Here is a 22,575-nt window from a genome sequence, read left to right on the forward strand (position 1 = left end):
TCTCCCCACCCCCGCCTTGTACCACGGTCCAGAAATTACCTCCCAGCAGAAGCCAGGGGAAATGTAGAGCTTGCCCCTTTCCTTTTCCTTCTCTCAGAGATCAGTCCTGAGCTGCCTGTTACCCAGGATTCCACAATGCTAATTCATTGATTGCATCCAGTTTTCTTGTTGTCTATGGTGAAGGGACCATGACAGATCTTTTAGCCACTTGTGGTGGGAAGTGCTTCTAAATTTTTATAGTTTTGACATCTTCCCACAGTCCCCTGACTGGGGTGGCAGCAGGGGTAGCTGCTTATTAGAGTTACCTTAATAGGTGGTTCCCTAACACCTTTGTAGCTGGTCTTGCTTTCTCAGTTCTCCAATAAAATTGGAAAATTACATTGTTAGTAACCATTTATATTATATTCTCTCCATTGAAATAATGTGTTTTCTCTCTTCTGTCAGGACCAATCACCTCCCTTTGGTTTAAAGGGTAAGAAAAAGAGATGGAGAAAGAGAGTTGGTAAGATGCATTTCTTGGAAGAGGATTGATAGTTCAGTAATAGTAGATATAGATATTCTCTATCCTTCTCCCCACTTCAAGCAAAGGAACACTGGAACCAGAACACAGGTTGGTAAATAAAAAAATTCTTAGGAGAGGATTAAAAAGTGTCCCCTGGAATTGGAGGTGCCAGGGTCATGTCTGACTCTCAAGAGAAGACTTCTGAATGCAGAGAGTGGGTAGTTCTGAGGAAAGGAATGATGAGAAGCTGCACAGAGAGTGGCCTTCCGGAACCTGACAGGGCCAGAGTGCCAGGTTTTTGCTCTGGGCCAGACATGGTGGCTAGGCTGAACCTATCTAAAGAGTACACTCATGAGAGCTCCCTCCAGGCCCCTGATAGCCTGGTTTAGATACTTCTAGAAGCAGGACCAGTGGAGGTTGCTTACCAGTTGGAGGATAAGTGCTCTCCATTCAGAGGAGAGGAGGACTTCCAATAATTCATGAAAGTCCCCATGAGAGAAAGATCCTAGTGTTGGGCACCAGCCAAATTAGAGGTCTCCTATTCCAGACTACTACACATCAGCCAAAGACAAGAACTTCACCCATTTTGGGCTCTCTTGACCTCCCCCTCCCACCCCCACCACTCCCCAACAGACAGGAAAAACCAGTGGAGGAGGAGGCAGGACGAGTTACTCCTTCTCTGCCATGGGCTGCAGTGGATGTGGGGAGAGAGAGACGGAAGAGTTTAACCCAAATAAAAACTTAAACTTTTTTAGGCGAGTCTGGACTCTCTGGTACATGAAATGAGACTGGTCCTGCAAGGGGCCAGAAAGCTGCGGCATCCATGTGAGTTCTCAGGTTAGGGATCTAACTGAGCAGGTAGCAAAGGCAATAGTTGGAAAATAGAGCCATATCATTATTTTAGGCGATGGGACTCTAGAGGTTAGAGACAAAGGGCAGGCTGTTGTTCTGTGGTGTTGCTGTGGTGGGAATCGGGTTCAGGTCCTCCTCACTACCTGTGAGTGTGTCCCCATGGGGGTGGGGCCCAAAATACCCACCCCCTGCTTTCACAGACCTTAGACTCCTGTCCCTGCCCCACTGTGTGGGACTCCCAACACCACAGTGCTCTCATGGTCCAGCAAGAGGGAGGCACCAGGCCTCAGCCAACGGTGTGAGGCTGGAGCACATGTTGCCAAGGGAAACTGGAACCTTCCTCAGGAAGAATGGCAGGGAGAAGCTAAGGTGATTGCTGCTCACGTTCCTTGTTTTTTTCTTTCCTGTCTGCCCTGGAACTCTGTTTTATAAAATACAATAAAAACAAATGACCAGGAGAAAAACTGAATACAAACAGAGCATGCAAAAATACAAGCTTAAAATTTGCATTGGGTTCGATAGACACAGAACTATTCAATTAAATTGCAATTTCTGCAACAATTTCATTGTGTATCAGGATCATGCCGTGAGGGGCTCTAACTGGGCTCAGTTAGACGGCAGCCATTACAGCTCCACCTGGCCGATCAGTAGAACTCACAGCATTTTGACAGACCCGGGCTGAGAGATCTTTCGTCTCCGGCCTCCTTGAGGCAACTTCTGATTGGGTAATCTCCAAGCATCAACCTTCTGGGCCCTCCAACATCAGCTCCATGCCCTAAATCTCTCTCTCAAAGTTCGTGCCACTCCTTGCACCTGGCATACCCTCTCTCTGACATGGCAAATCCAGCCCTAACTATTCTGTGAGGTCAGCTTCAGCGCCGCCTGCGCCATTTTTCCCCATCCTCCTGGATAGCATTGCCCGTAAGGGGGCTGAGCAATACTTCTCCGAAGCACAACTCCCGTCTTGCCACCACTGTGGTGATGTACGTCCGTGTCTCACCTTCCCTGTGAGACTGTAAGGTACCTCGGGGCAGGACTCATGTCTCCTTTATCTTTGCAAACTTCATAACAGCGGGCACAGTGGTTACCTCCTGAAGTCGGGCTTTCATCTACGACTGAAAACAGCAGAACCCTCGCCCTCAGTCCGGATGGAGCCGGCTGGGCAGAGATAAATAGCTGTTTGTCTGGTCTTCCTACCTCAAGTGCCAGGAAGTTCCAGGCCCTGATGGACTCCAGCCAGAGAAATCCCAACAGCCCTGAGGAAAATGGCTGGTTGCTAAGTGGACCCTTTTGAAGGGCTCTGTGCCTCTCTAAGCTCTTCAGAAAATGAGGACACCAGCTGTCTCCTGTCTCAGGCAAGCAGGCGCTCCTTTTCATCTCTCTCAGGCCTCTTACTGCCCGGCAGGGTGTCAGAGCCCAATGCCAGTTGTCCCAAGATGGGGAAGCAGATTTGACAGATGGAAGATAGGTTAGCGTTGTGTGAAGGGAAACCACTTTTGTTTAGACCCCCATGTGCATGGCGGGCACAAGGCTTGATTACAGGGTGAGGAGCTGTGGAAGGAATGTGCCTCCCAGCTGGGAAACAATCGTGGGCTGTTTTTGCTCCTGCATCCCAGGATGCACCAGGACGGAGGGCAGCGGGCCGGCGGCTCCCTGTGCCACAGTTCATACCTGCAGGAACCATACCCACATCCCCCCAGCCCCTTCGAGAGGCTTCCATGCCTGAAACTCCTCCATGATGTACCTACCATAAATCAGGCATGTCTACCCCCAAGTCACTGGCAGTCTGAGCTAGGCGACTGAGAAATGTGACGAGTGGGGACAGCCTCCTGGCTGGCTTGACCTGAACTTCTATGGCAGGGACAGCTCCCCTCAGAGGGTTCCCTGAGCTAGCCCCTGCCATGTCAAACCTCAAAACAAGATTCCCTGTGCCAAGGATTGTATCCAGCTATGAAAGAGACCCAAGGAAGAGAGGAAGGAGGAGGGAGCTAAGAAAACAGATAGGAAGATGCGGGTGTGGGGCTGGAAGGAGCTAGAGGGAAAGATAGGAAGAAAGATCGTTCTTAAAACAAAGGAAGAAAAAAACACGAAAAAGAGAAATGACAGAAAAAAGTGAGCAGGGAAAAAAGAGAGGAAAAAAAAAGGAAAAAAGGAATCTGAAAAAGCTAGGGAGAAGAGATGGCAAATAAGGAGTAATGGGAGTAGCGAGAGTTTTGGAGAGCCTTACTGATGGATACAAAAGTTTCTTGAATACACTTCCCCTCCAAGGTGGAACCCTGGACCCACACTCCCTCTGATGATGCCAGGAAGGACCAGGGCCATCCAGGGGAGGCTGTGAGTCTCTCAGTGAAGCCCAAAGAAGTCCCTGCCTCTCTCTCCGAGGCAGCCCCAGTCCTGGGAGGCCCTGGACTGTGAGTACAGGGCTCAGCCCAGCACAGCACTGAGCCCAGGAAACGGTGTCATCTCACGGAGGATGTCCGCTGAGCTGCCTGGAAAAGCTCACGTGTATGTGTATGTGTGCATGTGCACGCATGTGAGCCTGCGAGAGAGAGAGAGAGAGAGAGAGAGAGAGAGAGAGTGAGAGTCGAGGGACGGACGGATGAGGAGCTCGCCTGCCAAGGTTGGAAAATCTTGCCACTGTGAGAGTTCTGATCACTTTCGATTTGGGTGTAGCTGTTTTCCTCTTGTAATCCCCAGTGTGGTGAGCAGAAGGAGCTGGAAAAAACACTCCGTGAAGTCTTTTTCCATTAAGAGGCCACTAAACTGCGTAAGTAATTCAGAAATAAGGGTCTGCTGCACGCAAAACTTCCAACTCATACATCCCTGGACTTTGAAGAGCTTCTTTTGTCCCAAAACGCCCAAGAGAGAAGGGACAGTATTTTTTAAATTATTTTTGTGATAAATACACATAACAAAGTTTTTTATTTTTATTATTTTTATTATTTTTAAGATTTTGTTTATTTATTTGACAGAGAGAGATCACAAGTAGGCAGAGAGGCAAGCAGAGAGAGAGAGGGGAGGAAGCAGGCTCCTCGCTGAGCAGAGAGCCGGATGCGGGGCTCGATCCCAGGACCCTGGGATCGTGACCTGAGCCAAAGGCAGAGGCTTAACCCACTGAGCCACCCAGGCGCCCCCACACATAACAAAAGTTTACCATACTTCTCATTTTTAAGTGTACAGTTCAATACATTAAGTATGGTCACATTGTTGTGCAACAAGTCTCCAGAACTTCTTTCATTTGCAAGCTTGAACAACTCCCTATTAAACAACTCCCCATTCCCCTTGCCCACTCAGCCCCTGGCATCCACCATTCTACTTTCTGTCCCTATAAATCAGATTGCTCCCAGCACCCATATAAGTGGAATTGTACAGTATTTGTCTTTGAGTGACTGGCTTATTTCACATCACATAATGTCCTCCAGGTTCACTCCTGTTGTAGCATGGGTTGGAATCCCTTTCCTTTTCAAGACCGAATAATATTCCATTTTGCTTACCCTCTCATCTACCTTTTGGCTATTGTGAACCATGTTGCTATGACCATGAGTGTACAAAGACCTCTTCAAGACCCTGACTTCAGTTCTTTTGAGTATATACCCAGAAGGGGAATTTTCAGATCATACTGGTAAATCTATTTTCAATTTCTGAGCACCTGCCATATTATTGCCCACAGTGGCCATACTACTTTGACGTTCCCACCAACACTGCACAAGGGTTGCAATTTCCCCACATCCTGGCCGACACTTGTTCTTTTCTGGTTTTTTGATACAAGTCATCCTAATGGGTGTGAGATGTTAGGTTGTCGTGATTTGGATTTGCCTTTCCCTCATGATGAGTGACGTGGAGCCTCTGTCCCTGAGCTTATTAGCCATTTGTACATCTTCTTTGGAGAAATGTCTATTCACGTCCCTTGCCCATTTGTTAATCAGGATGTTCTGTTTTGTTTTTGACTTGTGGGGATTCTCTATGTATTCTGGATATTATGTTATCACATATATGATTTGCAAATTCTTCCATTCTACGGGTGGCCTTTCACAGCTGATCCTCTCCTTTGATGCACAGAAGTTTTTAATTTTGAAGTCGTCCAATTTAATCTTTTTTTTCTTTTCTTGCCTGTAAAGAGCAATATTTTAAGCCAACTTCAATGTGATGGCTCTTCTCAAGCTACCATTAAGAGAAAGAACAAGATAAAACCCTGTCCAGTAGAATGCCAGGTGTATGCCCCAAAAGCTCAGACCAGTCCCAAGGGAGAAGGCATGGACCAGGTTAGGAGCCGACCTTACATTCTATTTCTTTCTGTGTCAGAGTTTGTATGTGAGGCTATCAGAAATTCTGTCTTTGAAGACCCAGGCTAAATTTAGGGTTTTGGTTTTGAGGGTTTTTTTTGTTTTTGTTTTTGTTTTTTATTGCTGCTAGTTGGGTCCTACAACAACGAATCTTGAAGAAGTCACTATACAGAAAAGATCCAGGAAAATGTCTCAGGTTTTCTGGCCAGCTCAGGTCTTCACTATTTTCAGCAGAAGGGAATCATCCTAATAAGTCAATAAATGGTCCCAAAGGAAGTGAGCCAACTGTAGGCATTTTACTGCCCAGAAAGATAAGGAGTTGAAAGCATCCTATGAGAAGATGCTCAGGATTCAGGGTCCTGCTTCCAGGCTTCATGAACCCTAATTCAGATCTAGTGTTAGCTGTTGGGTACTCTGCCAGAGAAATACAGGAAAGCCAGCTTTTCCCTAATTTCATTGATTATGTCAGCCACTGATGGACACCATCTGTGAACCCAGACCAACCTTAACACATTCAAATCTCCTGGCATGAATTCATCATTTTCCTCTCCTCATGGAAAAAAATAAGCCAGTTTATTGAAGACACTTTCAATCCAATAGTGCCAATAGGGGACAAGAAAGGGCCTCGCAGGCAGGGAGGGCAAAGCTGTTGGAACTCTGCCAACCTTATCACCCTGTAGAGGAACATTCTGTTTTCCCAGAAGGCCCCATGTAGGCCACAATCTACAAGGCTCTGATATCCAGTTGTTTCCACCCATCCATCCCTCTTCTTTCTTAACCAACCAGTCCAAGTTACTTGAGTGCAAGGCCATGTGCAAGGCACCATGCTGAGAGCAATGGCAGTGGTGAGGGACAGCAGACTAGAATTACACTTGTATAATACTAGTACAGTGTGTTGTAATATATAACATGTATGTCTCTAGTATTAGACGTCATGGTGCCTATGGACAGGTTTAGTGATTGAAAGACATCCCTAGAACAGGAGCGATCAGTATGAGACAGACTTGGCACCACACAGCTGAACATTCCATAGTCCATCGAGTATGGTGAGTGTCACAGACAAGGGGTCTAGGAGGAGGGGAAATCCCAGCGACCTGATCCCGAAGTCAGGCCACCCACAGACACCAACACAAACTCAAGGATGCATATCCCCAAACCATCATCTGCACACTCAGACCCTGATATACACCCGCAGCCACACACACACAGAGACACCCATCCATACACATCCACAACCTGGAAAGAGATGCGCTCTTCACACACAAGGTCGAGGAAAAATTCTTTTTAAGTTCCGCATGAAAGAAATGAGAAATAGACAAAAACCCAGAGCTCCCTAGAGAGGATGGGTGACCAGAAAAGTCCCTCACAGCTGAATTTTTAATGTCATCATCCTTTGCCCCATTCCAAACAGGTTTCATGTGCATCCTGTAAGAAAACATACCCCAAGTTCCTGTAAGGGTTGGATCTGCTGAAAGAGTAAATTAGTGTTCATGGGAGATGGTTGCTAGAATTTCAGGTGAAGAGAAGAGGCGAGCACGGGTGTTTATTCCAGAATTCCACATGTGCTCGAGACATGCATTTATTTGTGTAAACAGATAATGGTCTTTTAATTGCACTCTGGCTCATTTTCAGCACAAGTCAAGTTCAAGAGCTTTGTACTGCCTGGACAGTGACTGGCCCTTGAGGAAGTCCAGGAGGTTCTGACTGAGACTAGAAGCACATGACTTGTCCAAGGGAGAGCCCAGTTGATTCCAAAGGTCTGTGTTCCTGGACTCCTGACCAAGTTTCATTCCCAGTGGAATGCAGCTTCCTGGTTCAAAGACAAAAATCTTTGATTCCTTCCTCCCACCTACCCTATTCACAAAAAGTCATAGGAAAAAAAAAAAAAAAAAAGGCTGGCTTGGAATAGAAGCCCTAGAGGTTTATTTAGACATCACTGGCCCTTTGCAAATCAACATTTAAATGAGTTAATGCACATGAATCAGAAACACAAGGATCACATTCCCTCTGAAATATTTGGGGTGCAAAATGCACTCTGAATTTAGCCTAATCCCAAATTAGGAGGCAGGCCAGCCTTTGTTAAGTCCCCCTTGCCGTGATGTTTGGCCCAGCAACTGGGAACCCCAGCTGGTCAGGACAGGGCTGGAGCTCCCAGCCCTGAATTCCTGTGGCTGGCTCGTGACAGCCGCCTGACAGCCTGCCTGGGGTTGGGGGGCGGGAGTGGGGGGGGTCCTGCACCCGGGCTCCATAATCCATACCAACAATACCAAAGGCATTGTGATGGGTCTTCCCCAGCAGGCAGAATGTGAGGCGAGCAATAATGAGAACAATGAAAGGGTCTGACATGGAAATTTCAGTAGGAAACAAGCAATTACATGAGAACAAACATTCCCAATGCCACTCACAATCATCAGAACACATAACAGTGATTATAAAAACGATAGCAACAAATTTAGACCCGGAGCAGTTTGTGCTTTGGAAAAAGGAGTCCTCCTGGGGCGGAGCTGTGACCTTCCCTGGCACATGTGGAGAGAGAGAGAGAGAGAGAGAGAGAGTGCGTGCATGCACACGCCTCTTAGAACACATGAATTTCATTTGACTTGATTTAAAGCTGGATCTCTTTCCCTGCAGTTGAAACCACTTCTCTTGAACAAACACATTTCCATCCACCAGGCAGGGAGGAAATTGTGAGTCAGAAAAGAGGACAGGATTTTCTCTGGACCTGCTGTATGTCCAGTCTGAGGACTGCTGGAAAATGTTCAGACCTGGAGAAAAGAATGGTCCCCTACTGGAGAGCTGTACCCTCCAGCCCAGGACTAGAGGGTAGGGGTCATAGTAAGGAGGGTCTTGGATGGAAATATCTTGCTAGGATCTAAACCGACTTGGTCACACCAGCTGTCCTTTTTTTCATGGAGATTCATGTCACCATCAATCCAGTGTCTAAGGTTTCAAAGGTGCGTTCTTTCCTTCCATTGAGTGGAAATAACTTCAAGGTTCTGGGCCGTGGAGCACGTCTACCCTCTCCCTGCTTGGTCTCCATCGTGATGCCTTAACCCCCCTCTCTAGCCTCTGTATCATAAATAGCCGTTGGTCCTGGCACTGCAAAGAGGAGGCATCCAAACAGCCTGAGAGAATAAGGAGAGTATGGAAGAGTTTACACGTGGTGGCAGATTGGCAACTGGGGGCCTAGCTAGGAAGGCTTCAGGCTGACATTAATTGCAGCGTATGGCTGGTGCTTATTTTTTCCTCTAGCCAGCTACAAGCTCCCTCCTCCCTCTCCTACCCTGTGAGGCCCTTGGGGCCACCCCTGGCCTGGTCCAAGCCAGGACTTGATTTACCATGCTGGAGGGGGCGTATTGTAGCTAGAAGTCACTGAGTCACCTGCCAACACTAGCAGCCAAATTTAGATTCCCAGTGGCCTCAGCTGCCAGCCTTGGGAGGTGTGCTGACACCAGAGGAATCCAGTTAATTCTGTGGAACCTACCCTGGCTGGTCCATGGGCCATGTTGTGAAATAAGGACTTGGGTTTTGGCATGTGTCACCTTTATTCCTTCAGATTATAGGCTCACTCTTCTAGTCTAAGAGGCAAAATTGCTCAGATCTGCATAAACTCTCCAGAGAACTGGAGAGCCTGGAGAACTGGAAACTGAGGTCTTATCCCACCCCTATCCCCCACTCGTTCCCAGGACAAACAGCAGCAGCAGACCCTTGGGGGTGGGGGGTATCCAAACAAACAGCAGACACGAGATTAGGTACAAAGCACTTGGACAGGGTCTCTTCTTCTTCATGAACCTCTTTTTTGAGAAGAAATCTAAGAGGCAGTTGTGGGTTTTGATTACTTTATTTATCTTTCAGCCCTGACATCTAAGGAATCTCCTAGAAGGCCTGGCAGGGGAAATCCCACCTGGCTAGCCAATGAGAACGCTTCCTGTGCACATGGTTCTGGGGCCCAGGACCCAGGCACTCCGGGGAAGGAGTCGATCTCTCTCCCCAGCAGCACTGAAATTTTGCTGGGATCCAAACCACATGGGACCCACCAGCCGGTATCCTTTTCTTCATCAAGATTCACAGCACCATCAACCCATTTTTCTGAGTGAGAGTTTCGCCTTGGAGTTCACGCTGCCCATGGTGTAGCTTAACTGAAATCCCAAGGACAGGACCATGAGAATTCCAAAGCCTTCACCCCCGCTCCCCAGTCCGCCAACTCTGGCGCTCAGGTGATGGGAAGGTCATCCTAATTAAAACCACGTGGTGGGGTTTCAGCTATGGAAAATTGCTGGATCCTTTCTCCTTCCTCCCACCTCCTCTTTCTCTCCTTAAACACACACATGCCACTTTCCCTCCCTTTATTTAAGCAAACAGTTCTCTCCATGATTAAATGCAGCTCCTTCTTATCTAAATAGTCCGCAGATGTATAAAGACACAGGAGCTCTCTGCTCCTATTTGGAGCTTGTTCTGGTACCCCTCTTCTCCAAACCTACAAAAAAGGCCCTCACTGACAGAAATTCCTAACGCCTGTTCCTCAGTAAATCAGCCGGGCTCGGCAGACTGTCCTCAATTTTTCAAAGAGGTGGGATTCCCCCTCTAAATACTTAAGTTTTCCCCTTTTCTTGGCCTTTCCCATAACCTGAGCTTGAAACGGCCCAGATGTGAACAAATGGAACATGAAAAGTCCCAATTCTGTTGTCAGATTCGGATAGGACTTCAGCAGTCGAGGTGAATTCCACCAGTAGGTCAACCTCAACGGCCCCTGGTGGTCTAGGCTTGGGAACTGAGGCAACTCGGTAGAAGGCAGAGGATGGTAGTGCTCATGGTTTGCTGAGGAAGAAAAAAAGGAAGGGATCTGTGAGTCTCCAGAATGAGAGGACTCTGCAGAAGAAGAACCAACCATCAAGGCCCAGGACAAAAGTGAAATTGAATGAGTAGAGGGTTGAGAGGGTTGGCCCCCAGCTTTGGGTTTCTAACTGGGGCTCTCCCACAATATGATTTTCTTTCCAACCCATGCACGCACACACACACACACACACACACACACACACACGCACACACACACGCACACACACTCACACACATACACACACACATTTTCTTCTCCAGCCAAAGTTAATACTGAGTCCTGAGGAGATGAGCTCTACATAGGGATCCCAGACATGGCATTATGAGAGCAGAGAGCGAAGACACTGTTGAACCCCGCAGCCCTTCTCACTTGCCCCTTCCAGTCTCATCCTCAAAGTGCGCTCAGCAGACCAGTAGTGGGCCTCTCCGCGCAACCAGGAGCCCATCGGAAGCGTGCAGGACTCTGCCGTCACCCCCTTTCCCCCATCGGAATCTGCATTTTCAGTCTCCGCTGGCTGGTGGGCATATCAAGGTCTGAGAACTACTTGGGAAGCCAGCTGTCCCTAGCTAAGAGAGAGGGCTCATTCCTGCCCTTGCATCTCTGCACAACCTCTTGTATTAACTCATACCTAGTAAGAATAACTGAGAACTTTAGAAAGGGGGGCAGTAATGTGAAGTTTGTGGGTAGGGATAAGGGGGATACAAAACTAATAGCCTGCCTGCTATTCCTAGGCCACTTATGTCCTACAAAAATGTTTTGCAAAGTAAGATCCAACAGACTGTTGGCATCTGAGAAACCTAGAGCACTAGTTCAAAGTTCAAATCCTAGGGCCCCATGGCAAACCCTTTGAATCTGAGTTTACAGGTGTGGAAGTCAGGAACTGCTTGTTAGCAGGCTCTCCCTTGATGATCTATGCTTAAAAAAAAATTTTTTTTTCAATGAAATTTTGAGGTTTATCTGTCACTGAAAGTGTGTTACCTTAACTTTCCCTTACACATCCAAAGATGTTGGAAACTTCTTTCTAATTCTTTTCTCTCTGAAAGGCCTGGATAGATATCTGGGGTTTGGAATGGGCTGGATTCCTGGGGAAATGAACCCAGCCTCGCATTTCTTAAATAGTTCTGGGAATCCATGATAAAATTTAAGAGTGATTCCTTTTCCTTTGATTACTACTGGGTGATGGGTACAAATTTCTCGTCTTCAGGAGCAAAAGGGAATTGCTGACACTTCTGGACCCAGTGTGGGGAGATGGCCTTAGAAGTAAGACCCACCTGCTCTCTGATCGGTGGGGAGCCTGCTTCCCCCTCTCTCTCTGTCTGCCTCTCTGCCTACTTGTGATCTCTGTCAAATAAAATCTTAAAAAAAAAAAAAAAAGAAGACCCACCTAACATGGATAACGTTGTGACACTTCATCTCTTTCTGCCCCCAAGTTGGAGAGCACCTGTATAATTCCCTGAAGAAGTGTGGAAGCTATAAAGCTTGAGGGCCAGGCTGCTGATCCCGGTGCTACCAGAGTCTCTAAGGCACAAGGCACAAGCAGTCGTAAACCCTGGGGACCCCAAACTCCAGGATGACTCCAGCAGCAGAAGCCAAGATGCCTTTGTACATACTTCATTATCTTTTTGCTGATTTGTTAAAAAAAAATGTTCAAAACAGCAATGGGAAATTATGGATCGCTGTGATAGGGCTTCAGTGGGATGACAAAGACATCCACATCCAACCTAAAAGATAGTTTTCTTTTCATTAACCGTGGGGGAATAAAAAGGAAAATAATGTCGATATTTGCCTTGATTGGCTAGCATATCACTAGTTCACCAGTCACGTGCATTAGCATGGGAAAATCTAGATACTAGGGCACAGCTTTAGTGGAATTTTCCCAAGTCCTCACACCATGCCTGAGTAATGGTGTCTCCGTGCTTCTGTGGGGTTTTCGGTGACCCGGAAGTATTTACTCACTTCTGGGGATAACTGCCAATTGTCTTAGGTTTGGAGGTGCCTTGTTAATCAGAAAATGACATCAAATGAAGTCGTCACTGGAAGTGTTTACAGAATTAAAAGTCACATTGAGGATCTCCTTGGGCAAGAGGTGTATCACCTAATATGAAATGGCTTGGGCTCAGCAAGTTCCTCCCATGGGGTCCAAAGAGAAGATCTGCAGTCGCTCAGATGTTGCTCCCACACATCTAGTCCCTAGGAGCCCTGGGTTCCTGTTCCAGCGACATCATTGACCTGGGAACCCCAAGCTCCCTGTGAAACCCCAGCCATCCCCCATCTCATCTTCTCATCTATAAATGAAACAGCTGGACATGGTCTCCTCTAAGATCTCATACAGGTCTAAGACTCCAGGTCCCAGAGTTTTTTCAAATTAACACAGAATTGGCTAAAGAGGAGAAAGCATCTGAAACCCAAAACACGGAAAAGGCAGGGTTGAAAAATACATTCTTTGTAGAACAAGTATGTAACCTTTCTGGTCTGAAACACACACAGCCTGGAGAAACGCCTCTGGAAGTTATCCATGGGAGCAGATGGTCAACGTGGGATGGAGATGAGGGGAGTCGGCAATGCCTCCCAGGTGCTCTTCCAGCCCACCCATACCCAGTTATCACTGCAAAGCGGTAAAACTAAGACCAGAAAACCTCACTGAAGAAACTCAAGCAGGGGATGTGGAGGGGGAGTGGTCGATCGTTGAGGGGTGAGGGGGAAGACACAACTCACATTATCATTGATTAATTGAGTGATTTTAGTCAAGTGAATATTGATACATGGCAGGAAAAGCATGAAAGTAAAATGAACACATACGGGAATTACTATTAACATAAGTGATAACATCAAAACATCTGGTAAAATGCAGTTAAAACAACAACACAAATGAAATGGAATGTAAAACATTTTCACAGTATTCAAAGCTTTTGTAAAAGATTTAGACTCTAAAAGAGGAGTGCTACGGGAGGGGACTAGAGGAAACAGGAATTTCACCCACGCCCTATGTATCTGCTGGTGACAGATCAGAATGGCCGGGAAGCTAGTCCCTGGGGGTCACCCAAGGTGTGCTTCAGGAACAGATGGCCCGAGCCCACATCTGCGGAGTTCCAACAGAGCAACTAGTTACTTGGGAGGCTGATGAGAAACACACATTCTAGCTTTGGGCTCTGAGATGTCTGTAATTTACAGATCCAAATGAAAACTCGAGCTCCGACCCAGGATTCTGCCTTCGGGGGCCCCGTTGCCAATACCCTGGCAGCAAGAGCCACGGGTTACACGGGATCGTCTAAAAGTGAAGTGTTCTTGGGATTCTCGTCTCATCAAAGAATCAGCAAGCTTCAAAGAGTGAGCTGAATGCTGCCAATGACTTCACAGGATTTTACCCGGAACGATTTTTAACCTTTACACATATGACCTTTGAACTTGCAACAATTACCAGATCACATACCGACCTCCTCTTTTGGAAACCGATGACCAAGCCAATGGTCTACACATTGGTTTTGTCATACCCTTGGTTGAGAAAAACAAAGGTTGTGATAAAAATGCAGCTTTGGTCGCAGAGCCTCCCTTTGTGCCCTCAAACTGCTGATGTGTTAGAGGGATCGCATGCCTCTCAAATCCGCACTGAAACTCACAAGCCCTGGGACTGTCTGGTGAGGGTAAAACCAAGAGCTGCAATTCACAGTGCCAGTCCACTGTGAACTTGGGCTGCAAACGGCACTTCCTACCTGAGAATTCCCACTCAGAGAGCTGTGCAGCACGGCTGCCCATTTTTCCTCAGTCTTTCTGCGGAAACCCCTTCCTACAGCCCTGCTTTGGACAGGGGCCTGTTGCATACATACTCTCTGGCAAAATGAGCAGATACATATGAGCACTGAACTCTTGAGTTCATCAACCCAAGCAACCCAAACGAAGGCCCAGATCCATGCATTCATGAAATTGTTCAGAATTTCAGTTAACAATAGGAAAGTAGAATATTTCTAATTAACTAATACATATATACACATTTTTTAAAAAAAATCATCCAAAATTTCAGACAAATCATTTAAGATCCCCAACACTTTATGATTAAAGGTCAGAGAGAACCAAAAAAAAAAAAAAAAAAAAAAAACCAACAACAACAACAAAGTGTTAAAATAATAGGATCACTATTTGTGAGAGGTTAATTATATCAGGATAACCCTCTGGTAGGTAACGAAGGTGGCATGCTGATTTGCAGACTGGAGTTTTCAGAAGTTAACAGAATCTTCCACTGTTTCTGTGTCAGTCCAGGAGCCTCATGGGTGTCACTTTCCAGCATCACTGTAGCTTCCGGATTGGGTATAAACACTGGCCCAGAGGGACAACTACTAACTCACCACCTCTGGGTGTTACAGAGAATGAAGAATCGGGCTTGAGGGGCAAGTGAACATTAATTGCTTAGAATGATTTCTTAGTCACCAAACAAGAGGAGTAAAGCTGCTTATGTGAATGAGTTTCTATACATCGCCTATGAAACGCAAGGGTTTTAAGAAGTATCTTAGGGCACTCAGGAAAACCTGCAGAGATGTGTTGCCTTTGAAACTCTCTCCTTGGATGGGGACACTTTGGGTTTAACTCTTCCTCTGCAGAAATTAAAAAAAAATATTTTTGTTTGTTTGTTTTTAAGTACAGAGGACAGGCAGGTGCGTTGTACTGAATTTCTTTGATCTACAGGCAATCAGGTTGGAAGGAATCCACTTGGTCGCAGGAAAGGAAAGCACAGGAAGCACTGTGTGTTTTGACTGGCTCTGGGTTGGGGCCGGGGCAGAACGCCTCAGAGAAGAGGGCCACATGGTTCCACTATCAGGCAAATCCACCCCCCACCCCAAATGCCCAGTGAGAGAGCTGTCCTTCTGGAAAGGATCCTCAAATGCACCAAAAGACCCTCAGCCCAGTACCCCTTTCAAATGTCAATGTAGACTTTTTCTTTTTTAAATGCTGAAAAGTAAATAGGGTTTTTGTTGTTGTTGCTGCCCCCCCAAAAAGTGAAATGAGCAGAGAGATGACATGAGAACACGCAGCTCTTCACCCGGTTACAGTTCACACTGACTAGCAATTTGTGGAGCTGTTCCTAATGTTTTTTTCTTTGTTTTTTTTTCTTTAACTATGTTTTTTGAAAACCACTAACCATTGCCTTCTCTGTCTGAAAATCATCATCTCTCTCATGCCGCGGGTTTGGTCCCCCACGGTGTTTCCTTCTCCCCACACAAAGGCAGGCACGTGCGGCCCTCCACACGTGCAGAGGTCAGGTCACACACGGGGGCCAATGCTAACCCGCCACGTACATGCCATCAGAGACTAGCGGATTCATTTCAAAAGACAATCACATGGAAAGGCAGAGCAGCCGTGACCTCCCTGGGTTTTCACTATTATGTACTGTCCTTGTGCTTTCTGCCCCTGCGCTGACTTTCGGGAATCGATCTCCAGTTGTGGGTGTGGCTGTGTGTTTCTCTCAAAGGCAGACAGAAAGAGAAGTTACTCTGGAACTGAAAGCAACACATCTGACCAATAGTCGGAATGTTCTAGTTCCAAAGGCCTAGATCAGCTGCGAGATCCATAAGCAACTTGGAACCAAAGAAAGTTGCAGAGCTGAGTTTTTGCTGCTGCCTCTCACTTTTTCCCCAATCTCATTTTTCTTTTTGTTTTTTGTTTGTTTACCAGCAGAATTTTCTTTTTTAGTGGCCGTCTCGGGTTGAAATGGTTTGCACCTGCTTTTACTCAGTGATGTGCCGTTCCGCGCTGTAGATCCTAAAAGACTTCCTAACCTAAATGATTTTCCTTACCTGGGCATGCGGTTTTAAATACTGGCTGTGCTGGGTCTGGAGCATGGCTATGGAAGGGGAGGCATAGGGATGCTGCCGGAGCACAGCCGACTGGATTACAATGTCCTCTACCAACCGAAGGAGCACTGAGCGTGAACCTCTGGCTTCCAGGGCTGTCTGCTCAGCCCCACCCCTCCCCCCCAACCCACGGCTCCCTCCCCAACCCACCCAGGGAGAATCACTTAAAGACCGACTGAAAAGTAGGACATTCGTGGTTTTTCATTTTCTTCATGAAGTTTTTGAATTCCTTATTTTTTTTGTCCCACTTGTGGATGGCCGTCAGCAAGTACTGGCTCCTCACTTTCCGGCCCATGATGAGGAAATGGTGGCTGAGGTTGTCCAGTTGGTGGCACGGGCAGTCGGCCCCGTTCTTCAGGTACAGGACCAGCTTCTTCAGTTCCTTCTTCTTGATGGGTCCCAACTTGAGGGGCTTCTTCTTCTTGGGGACAATCTTTTTGTCACCGTTCTCTTTTTTCACTTCTTTGATTTTCATCCTCAGGGCTAGAGGTGGTGTAGGCAAAGAGGGGAAGAGGAGAGAAGGAGGGAGAAAAAGGATTTTAGAACACAGCTTTCCATCTAAAACAATGACCCAAACTTTGGACGCAAGAGGAGGCCAAAATGAAAGGCAACTGGCAAGTCAAAGAAAGAGGCAGTTTTACAGATGAACACCAAGGTCTCAGTTCATCTCTGTGCTCTGATTCTGTCCCCTAGTTCCGTGGTGTCTAATGGTAACTCGGGAGTTGCCCTGGGACTCCATGACATTCCAGAACACATTTTCAGAACCAAATCATAGGGGGACCTGGGTAACTCAGTCTGTTAAGCATCTGCCTTCCACCCAGGTCACCATCTCAGGGTCCTGGGATCAAGCCCCACATCGGGATTCTCCCTGTTCTCTCTCTCTCTCTCTCTCTCAAATCAATAAATAAAATCTTTTTTAAAAAATGTACCAAATCATATTTTTTTTTTAAATTCAGTGACGCAAAATATCATACAATGCTTTCAGAGAAGAAGAGGCTCATACACTTGAATATAATCCATAACTCTAACACTGTGGACCTCAGGATTCCAAGAAAAAAGTCACCCTGAGTTTTTTTGTTTTGTTTTGTTTTGTTTTTAAAGAGAAAGCCATTGGTTTAGATTTCTAACATCCAAAGGACCTAAAATTCCTTGAAAGTTGGGTGCTGTAAACCAGACCGACAAAATCTACGTGTACACATGCAGTGATGGGGAGATTTATTTTATTTTATTTTTAATATTTTATTTGGCAGAGATCACAAGTAGGCAGAGAGGCAGGCAGAGAAAAAGGAAGAAGCAGGCTACCTGCTGAGCAGAGAGCCCGATGTAGGGCTCAATCCCAGGACCCTGGGATCATGACCCAAGCTGAAGGCAGAGGCTTAAACCACTGAGCCACCCAGAAGCCCCGTGGGAGATTTAAACAGTGTGTCAAACAGTTATGCTTGAGGGCATCAAGAATCAGTGTCCAAGGGGCGCCTGGGTGGCTCAGTGGATTAAGCCTCTGCCTTCAGCTCAGGTCATGATCTCAGGGTCCTGGGATGGAGCCACTCATGGGGCTCTCTGCTTGGCAGAGTCTGCTTCCCTCCCGCCCCGACCCCGCCTCTCTGCCTACTTGTGTTCTCTCTCTCTCTGTCAAAAAAAAAAAAAAAAAAAAAAAAAAAAAAAAAAATCAGTGTCCAACTTCTGCTCTGGAGAAATTCTAGTCCCCACCATGGCACCTCTAGGGTATCACTGACAGCAGGTATCACTAATGTTCCGTCAACCACAAAGTCACCACTAACAGGAGCCACAAATGTTCTTTCCACTGGGTAGACCCACACAGAATCAAACTCTGCTTTGAGCTTTTGACAGATTCGAGCAATTCCTGGTGAAGTGTTGACAGAGAAATCCAAGCGAGGACTTCCCAGAGTCTGACGCAGGACATGGGCTCAGCTCTCTGCAGGGAGAGGAAGGGCCTGTCCACCAAGCTGGCCTTCCCTTTTCCTTCGCTCTACAGACTGTGGGTTAACATTATTTTAATTTGAATGTATAGACAGGAAATGTAGTGATGGCTACAATACAAGGCCTGTGGGTAAAGATAATTGAATTTGCGTGGAGGCATTCTAGAAGATGTATATGCACTAACAATTCAGCATCGCTACGAAAATCAAGTCCCCTCTCAAGCTGGCCAGGCCAGATAGTTCCAAATGAGAGGAAAACCATTCTCCAGATGCTAGTTACCAGAGAATTTGTGCATCCTCTGAATTCTTGTAAATTCAAAATTAGCAAGCCTCTTTTTTAATAACTCAAACTTCCCACCCACACTCCACGAGGAAAGGCTTGAATCTGAACAGAATAGCACTAGCTAACAATTAGGAGAGCATATGGCATGCCCGGAAGTGTGCTAAGTATTTTCCATGAATTTCCCCAATTAAACCTAACAACTTCATGAGGAAGGTATAATTATTTTTCCCATTTAATAGATGAGAAAAGCGTTGGCATGGGGGGGGATTAAGTTTACTTGGCCAAAGTCACTAATCCTCAGCCTAAACCCATGTCTTAAATGTGCACTTTGAATCACTGTGCAGTCCATGATGACTCTACAGCTGCAAAATTTTTTATAATGAACCTCACAGTTAGAAGACCGGCTATGATAACCAAGCAAGTAAGGGGGAGGAGCTCAGACTCACTTCCTGGTTTCACCCACATTTCAAAAGGGCTTCGTTTACAAAACGGTAGAAGAGATTCTCCTGCTTGAAAGAGACTGCTCTGGCAAAGGAAAAACTGTATTTGCAAAGGCTTTATTATTTAGTATTTAGTTGACGAGAAAACACACCCTTGGCTAACCCGAGGATAGGAAGGAGGGGGGAACATCCTGGGAACAAACCTTTAATGAATGTGTCAAAGTCAGTAAATTAAACGCTCCCACTGCCTTCTTTTTCTTACAAAAAGAGTTCCAGATTCTGCAGTCTACTTAATCTCATATAATACCCTAGGCCTGGGATCCCTTAAGAAATGCCTCCCTCCCAAGGGCAGCAGAAAGTTCAGGAACTGGGCACGAAGCAGCAGAAGGCTCTCGCGGAGGATTAACCTTGACCTTTGAGGCTGGTCCAGGCTTCCCAGCACACATGGGAGTGAGTTGAGCACAGCCTCCCAGAGAGTTCTTTTTTCTTCTCCCACCCAAACCAGCCAGTGCCCCGTACTTCTGATTATGCTTGATTCCCACCCCCGCTCTGGACAGAGTGGTGGGGACAGCAGGCAGGAGTGTGGAAAACAGAAAGAAACAGAAACCACCCGTCCAGGACTTCACCCCAGACGTGACCCCACAAGCCGACACCTGGTTTAGCTTCCCTTCTGGGCTTGCAAACGTTGAGCCTGGTGGTTCACTTAGGGAAAGACTTCAACTGTTCTGGTCTGTGGTTCACTGAATGAGAAAAGTTCTCGTTGGGGTTGAATATGGGACCAGCATGAGGAGACTCACTGCCCAGGCCTAGGCAAAGTCAAGTCTCCCTCTCTTGCCTCCCCTCTGCAAAACAGAGAACGCAGGACTGGGAGAAACCACATACCGGAGAAAGGCAGGGAGGAGTGCTACAGGAAGGTAAGCAGTTAAGAACAATTGTACTCCTTTCACAAGATCCTCTAAATAAAGTGACCTCACAGTGTTAGGTGAATCTCAAGCTACTTCCCAAAGTCTAAGACTGGGAACCCCACGTTGCTATAGAAGCAATCAATTACATCATCAGCTGAAATGAGTGCATGCCCCAGTTGACAATGTGGGCACCCTCTTTTATTTTTAATATTTATTTATTAATTTGAGAGAAAGAGAGAGAGTATGGGGGGCGGGAGGCAGAGGGAGCGAGAGTCCTAAGCAGACTCTACACTGAGCACGAGCCCAGCATTGGGCTCGATCTCAGGATCCTGAGATAGGGAGCAGAGCCGAAACCAGGAGTTGGATGCTTAACCAACTGCGCCACCCAGACACCCCATAGAGGGCACCCTCTTTTTTGCAGAGTAAGCCATCGGTTTCCAAGGGCCAGACTCTACAGATGAGCACAGGATAGGTGGCTCTGTGCGAGGCTCTAGATTTAATGCTCACGGCAATCACGTTAAGAAGGCACCATTATTATTTATTACAATCAAGGAGAAGGACTCAGGTTAAGTAATGACAACCCGAAGCCACAGTATGTAAGAGATAAAATCAGAATTAAAACCCCCACTTAACCCCAAAGACCACACTCTTTCATACCACACCATGACTGGGTTTAAAATGATATTGCTTCAGTGGAAACTATTTCACTCTTTTGATTGTGTTGCTTTTAATCACAACTCAAATCAAAAATTAATGTTCCTTTGCCATGACCGTGTAAAGGAATTTAGTTTACATAGGTGGGGGGACAGCAAGGGGAGAGGGGAAATCAAATGATGGAAATGTGTTATGCATTAGGCTCTTTATTTCTTGCCATTTGGCTCAGTTTCTTTTTTGAGGTGGAGAGAGTAAGAAAGGAGGAGGCACATATGGCCAAAAATTACTAACATCTTTCCATCTTTTAAGGGTTTATTTTAGGGATGCAGATTACCAACAATGTTTGGATAGGCGATTAGCCGTCCAAGGTTGATTTCTCTGTGCCTTGTGGATATGTGCACAGCCCCCCACCGTACCACATCCAGGGGCTTCTGGGACAGGGGTGGGTGCTGGCCCAGGGGCAGCCTGGAACTGATCACCACTTCCTCTTCCCCCACCCAGCCTCCACCACTCAGACAGGGCCTGGACCCCAGAGATTTGCCCATAGACTGTGTTCATGGTTTGCAATGCAAATGGCAGTGTGGGGGCAGGAGAAGCCCCAGGAGGCCAGGCAGCAGCTGAGGCAACAGCTGAGGCAGGCGACAAAGTCCTGGGTCCTGGGTTCTACCTGTGTGACCACAAAATCTGGTTTTGAGTTCCCGGAGTCTGTCTTGCATCTGTAAAGTGTGGAGTGCAGCCTATCTGCCGGTCTGGGAGGCACTACCGTCCAGGGGGCCCATGCCGAGTAACACTGGGGAGCCGGCAGATCGCATCTCTGGCACTACCCCCCACCCTGTGCTCAGTCTTCTTTTTCACATGCCCTTCTCACCCTGGGGGGAAATGCTACAAGTACCCCAGGCCCTTGATCTCGACTCCCTGTAACACCTAGACCCTGAACTGAAACAAAACAAACAAACAAAACACTTCAGGTTGTTTTGTTTTGTTTTGTTTTCTAGCTACAACCTAACATCTGAGCGTAGAATATTATTCCCACCTCTCACCTTGCTGGTCACTGCCAACAAGAATTAAGAGACCTAGAAACTTTGAAAGCCCAAGTTAAGGTTGCGATGAGGGGCTGTCTGGGTCTTTCTCGTCGATCTTAAAATAAATAATCCCTTATCTTCAGGTAGACCCTTAAAATTTCATTCTACTTTCAGTCACCTGAAACCACATTTTTTGCTCAGTTCTTTGGTAGCCTCCCATGGGGCTTGGCCATAGTTCTGAGGCTAAAATGAGAACAGGAAACTCATTACACCCAATTCAGACCCTTCAAAACCATCTCTTCCTCCTGACCCTCTTCTATCAATGGTGCCACCATGCGTCCAATTACCTAGACAGGGCGCTTGGATGTATGGCAACCCTTGGCCAAGAGCCAGCCATTTGTGCAACCAATAATGTGGAATTGCTCAGCCGGAGGGCAAGGAGGATCAGATGTGAAAGGTGGGAAAACTAAGTTAGTGATTGGATTTGTGACTCGGCTGATCACAGTGAAGAGTCAAGTACAGAGAAAAGAGAGAATGAGGGCCATCAGGCAGCACCATCACTGGGAAGAGAGGAAGGGTTGTTGAGAAACTCCTTGGAGGCACAGATGGAAAACCAGGCACCCAAGCGTCTCAGAAAGCACACGGGGAGGACCTTTCAAATAGGGAAATGCTCTTCCGTCCCAAATGCTGCAGAGTTGAAGCCGGAGTGTGAGACGAGATCATTCTACTTATGACCTGGGGGTCACTGATGGTCTGTGGGAAGGCTGAGGGTGAATTCCAGGGAGCTTAAAACCACGGGGAAGTGAAAAGAAAAGGTAGGCCGCACTGGCAACCATCAAGCTTCTGGAATGTCTGTGAAGAGTTACCACTGGCTACTTCTAGCCAAACACATTAGATCAGGCGCACACAATCCTTTGCACTCCATTCTGCAGTCAGTTTAAAATCATAGTAAAAAAACAAAGTTATAAACACATGCAAGAAAACAAGAACATAACAGCCTGCAGGATAATAGAAAGC

The 22,575-nt window shown here is 46.8% G+C and overlaps 1 protein-coding gene across 1 annotated transcript in view; it reads right to left on the reverse strand.

The window, feature by feature from the left end:
• Positions 1 to 13,193: 13,193 nt before the first annotated feature.
• SFRP1 (secreted frizzled related protein 1) overlaps positions 13,194 to 22,575 on the reverse strand; it is a 43,816-nt gene continuing 34,434 nt past the window's right edge. Inside the window, exon 3 of the mRNA XM_047717169.1 lies at positions 13,194 to 16,800. Within this exon, the coding sequence (XP_047573125.1) occupies positions 16,478 to 16,800 (323 nt within the window). The 3' untranslated portion in view covers positions 13,194 to 16,477. The remainder of the gene's footprint in view (positions 16,801 to 22,575) is intronic.

Source organism: Lutra lutra, chromosome 2 (genome assembly GCF_902655055.1).
Source record: "Lutra lutra chromosome 2, mLutLut1.2, whole genome shotgun sequence".
Taxonomy (NCBI): Eukaryota; Metazoa; Chordata; class Mammalia; order Carnivora; family Mustelidae; genus Lutra; species Lutra lutra.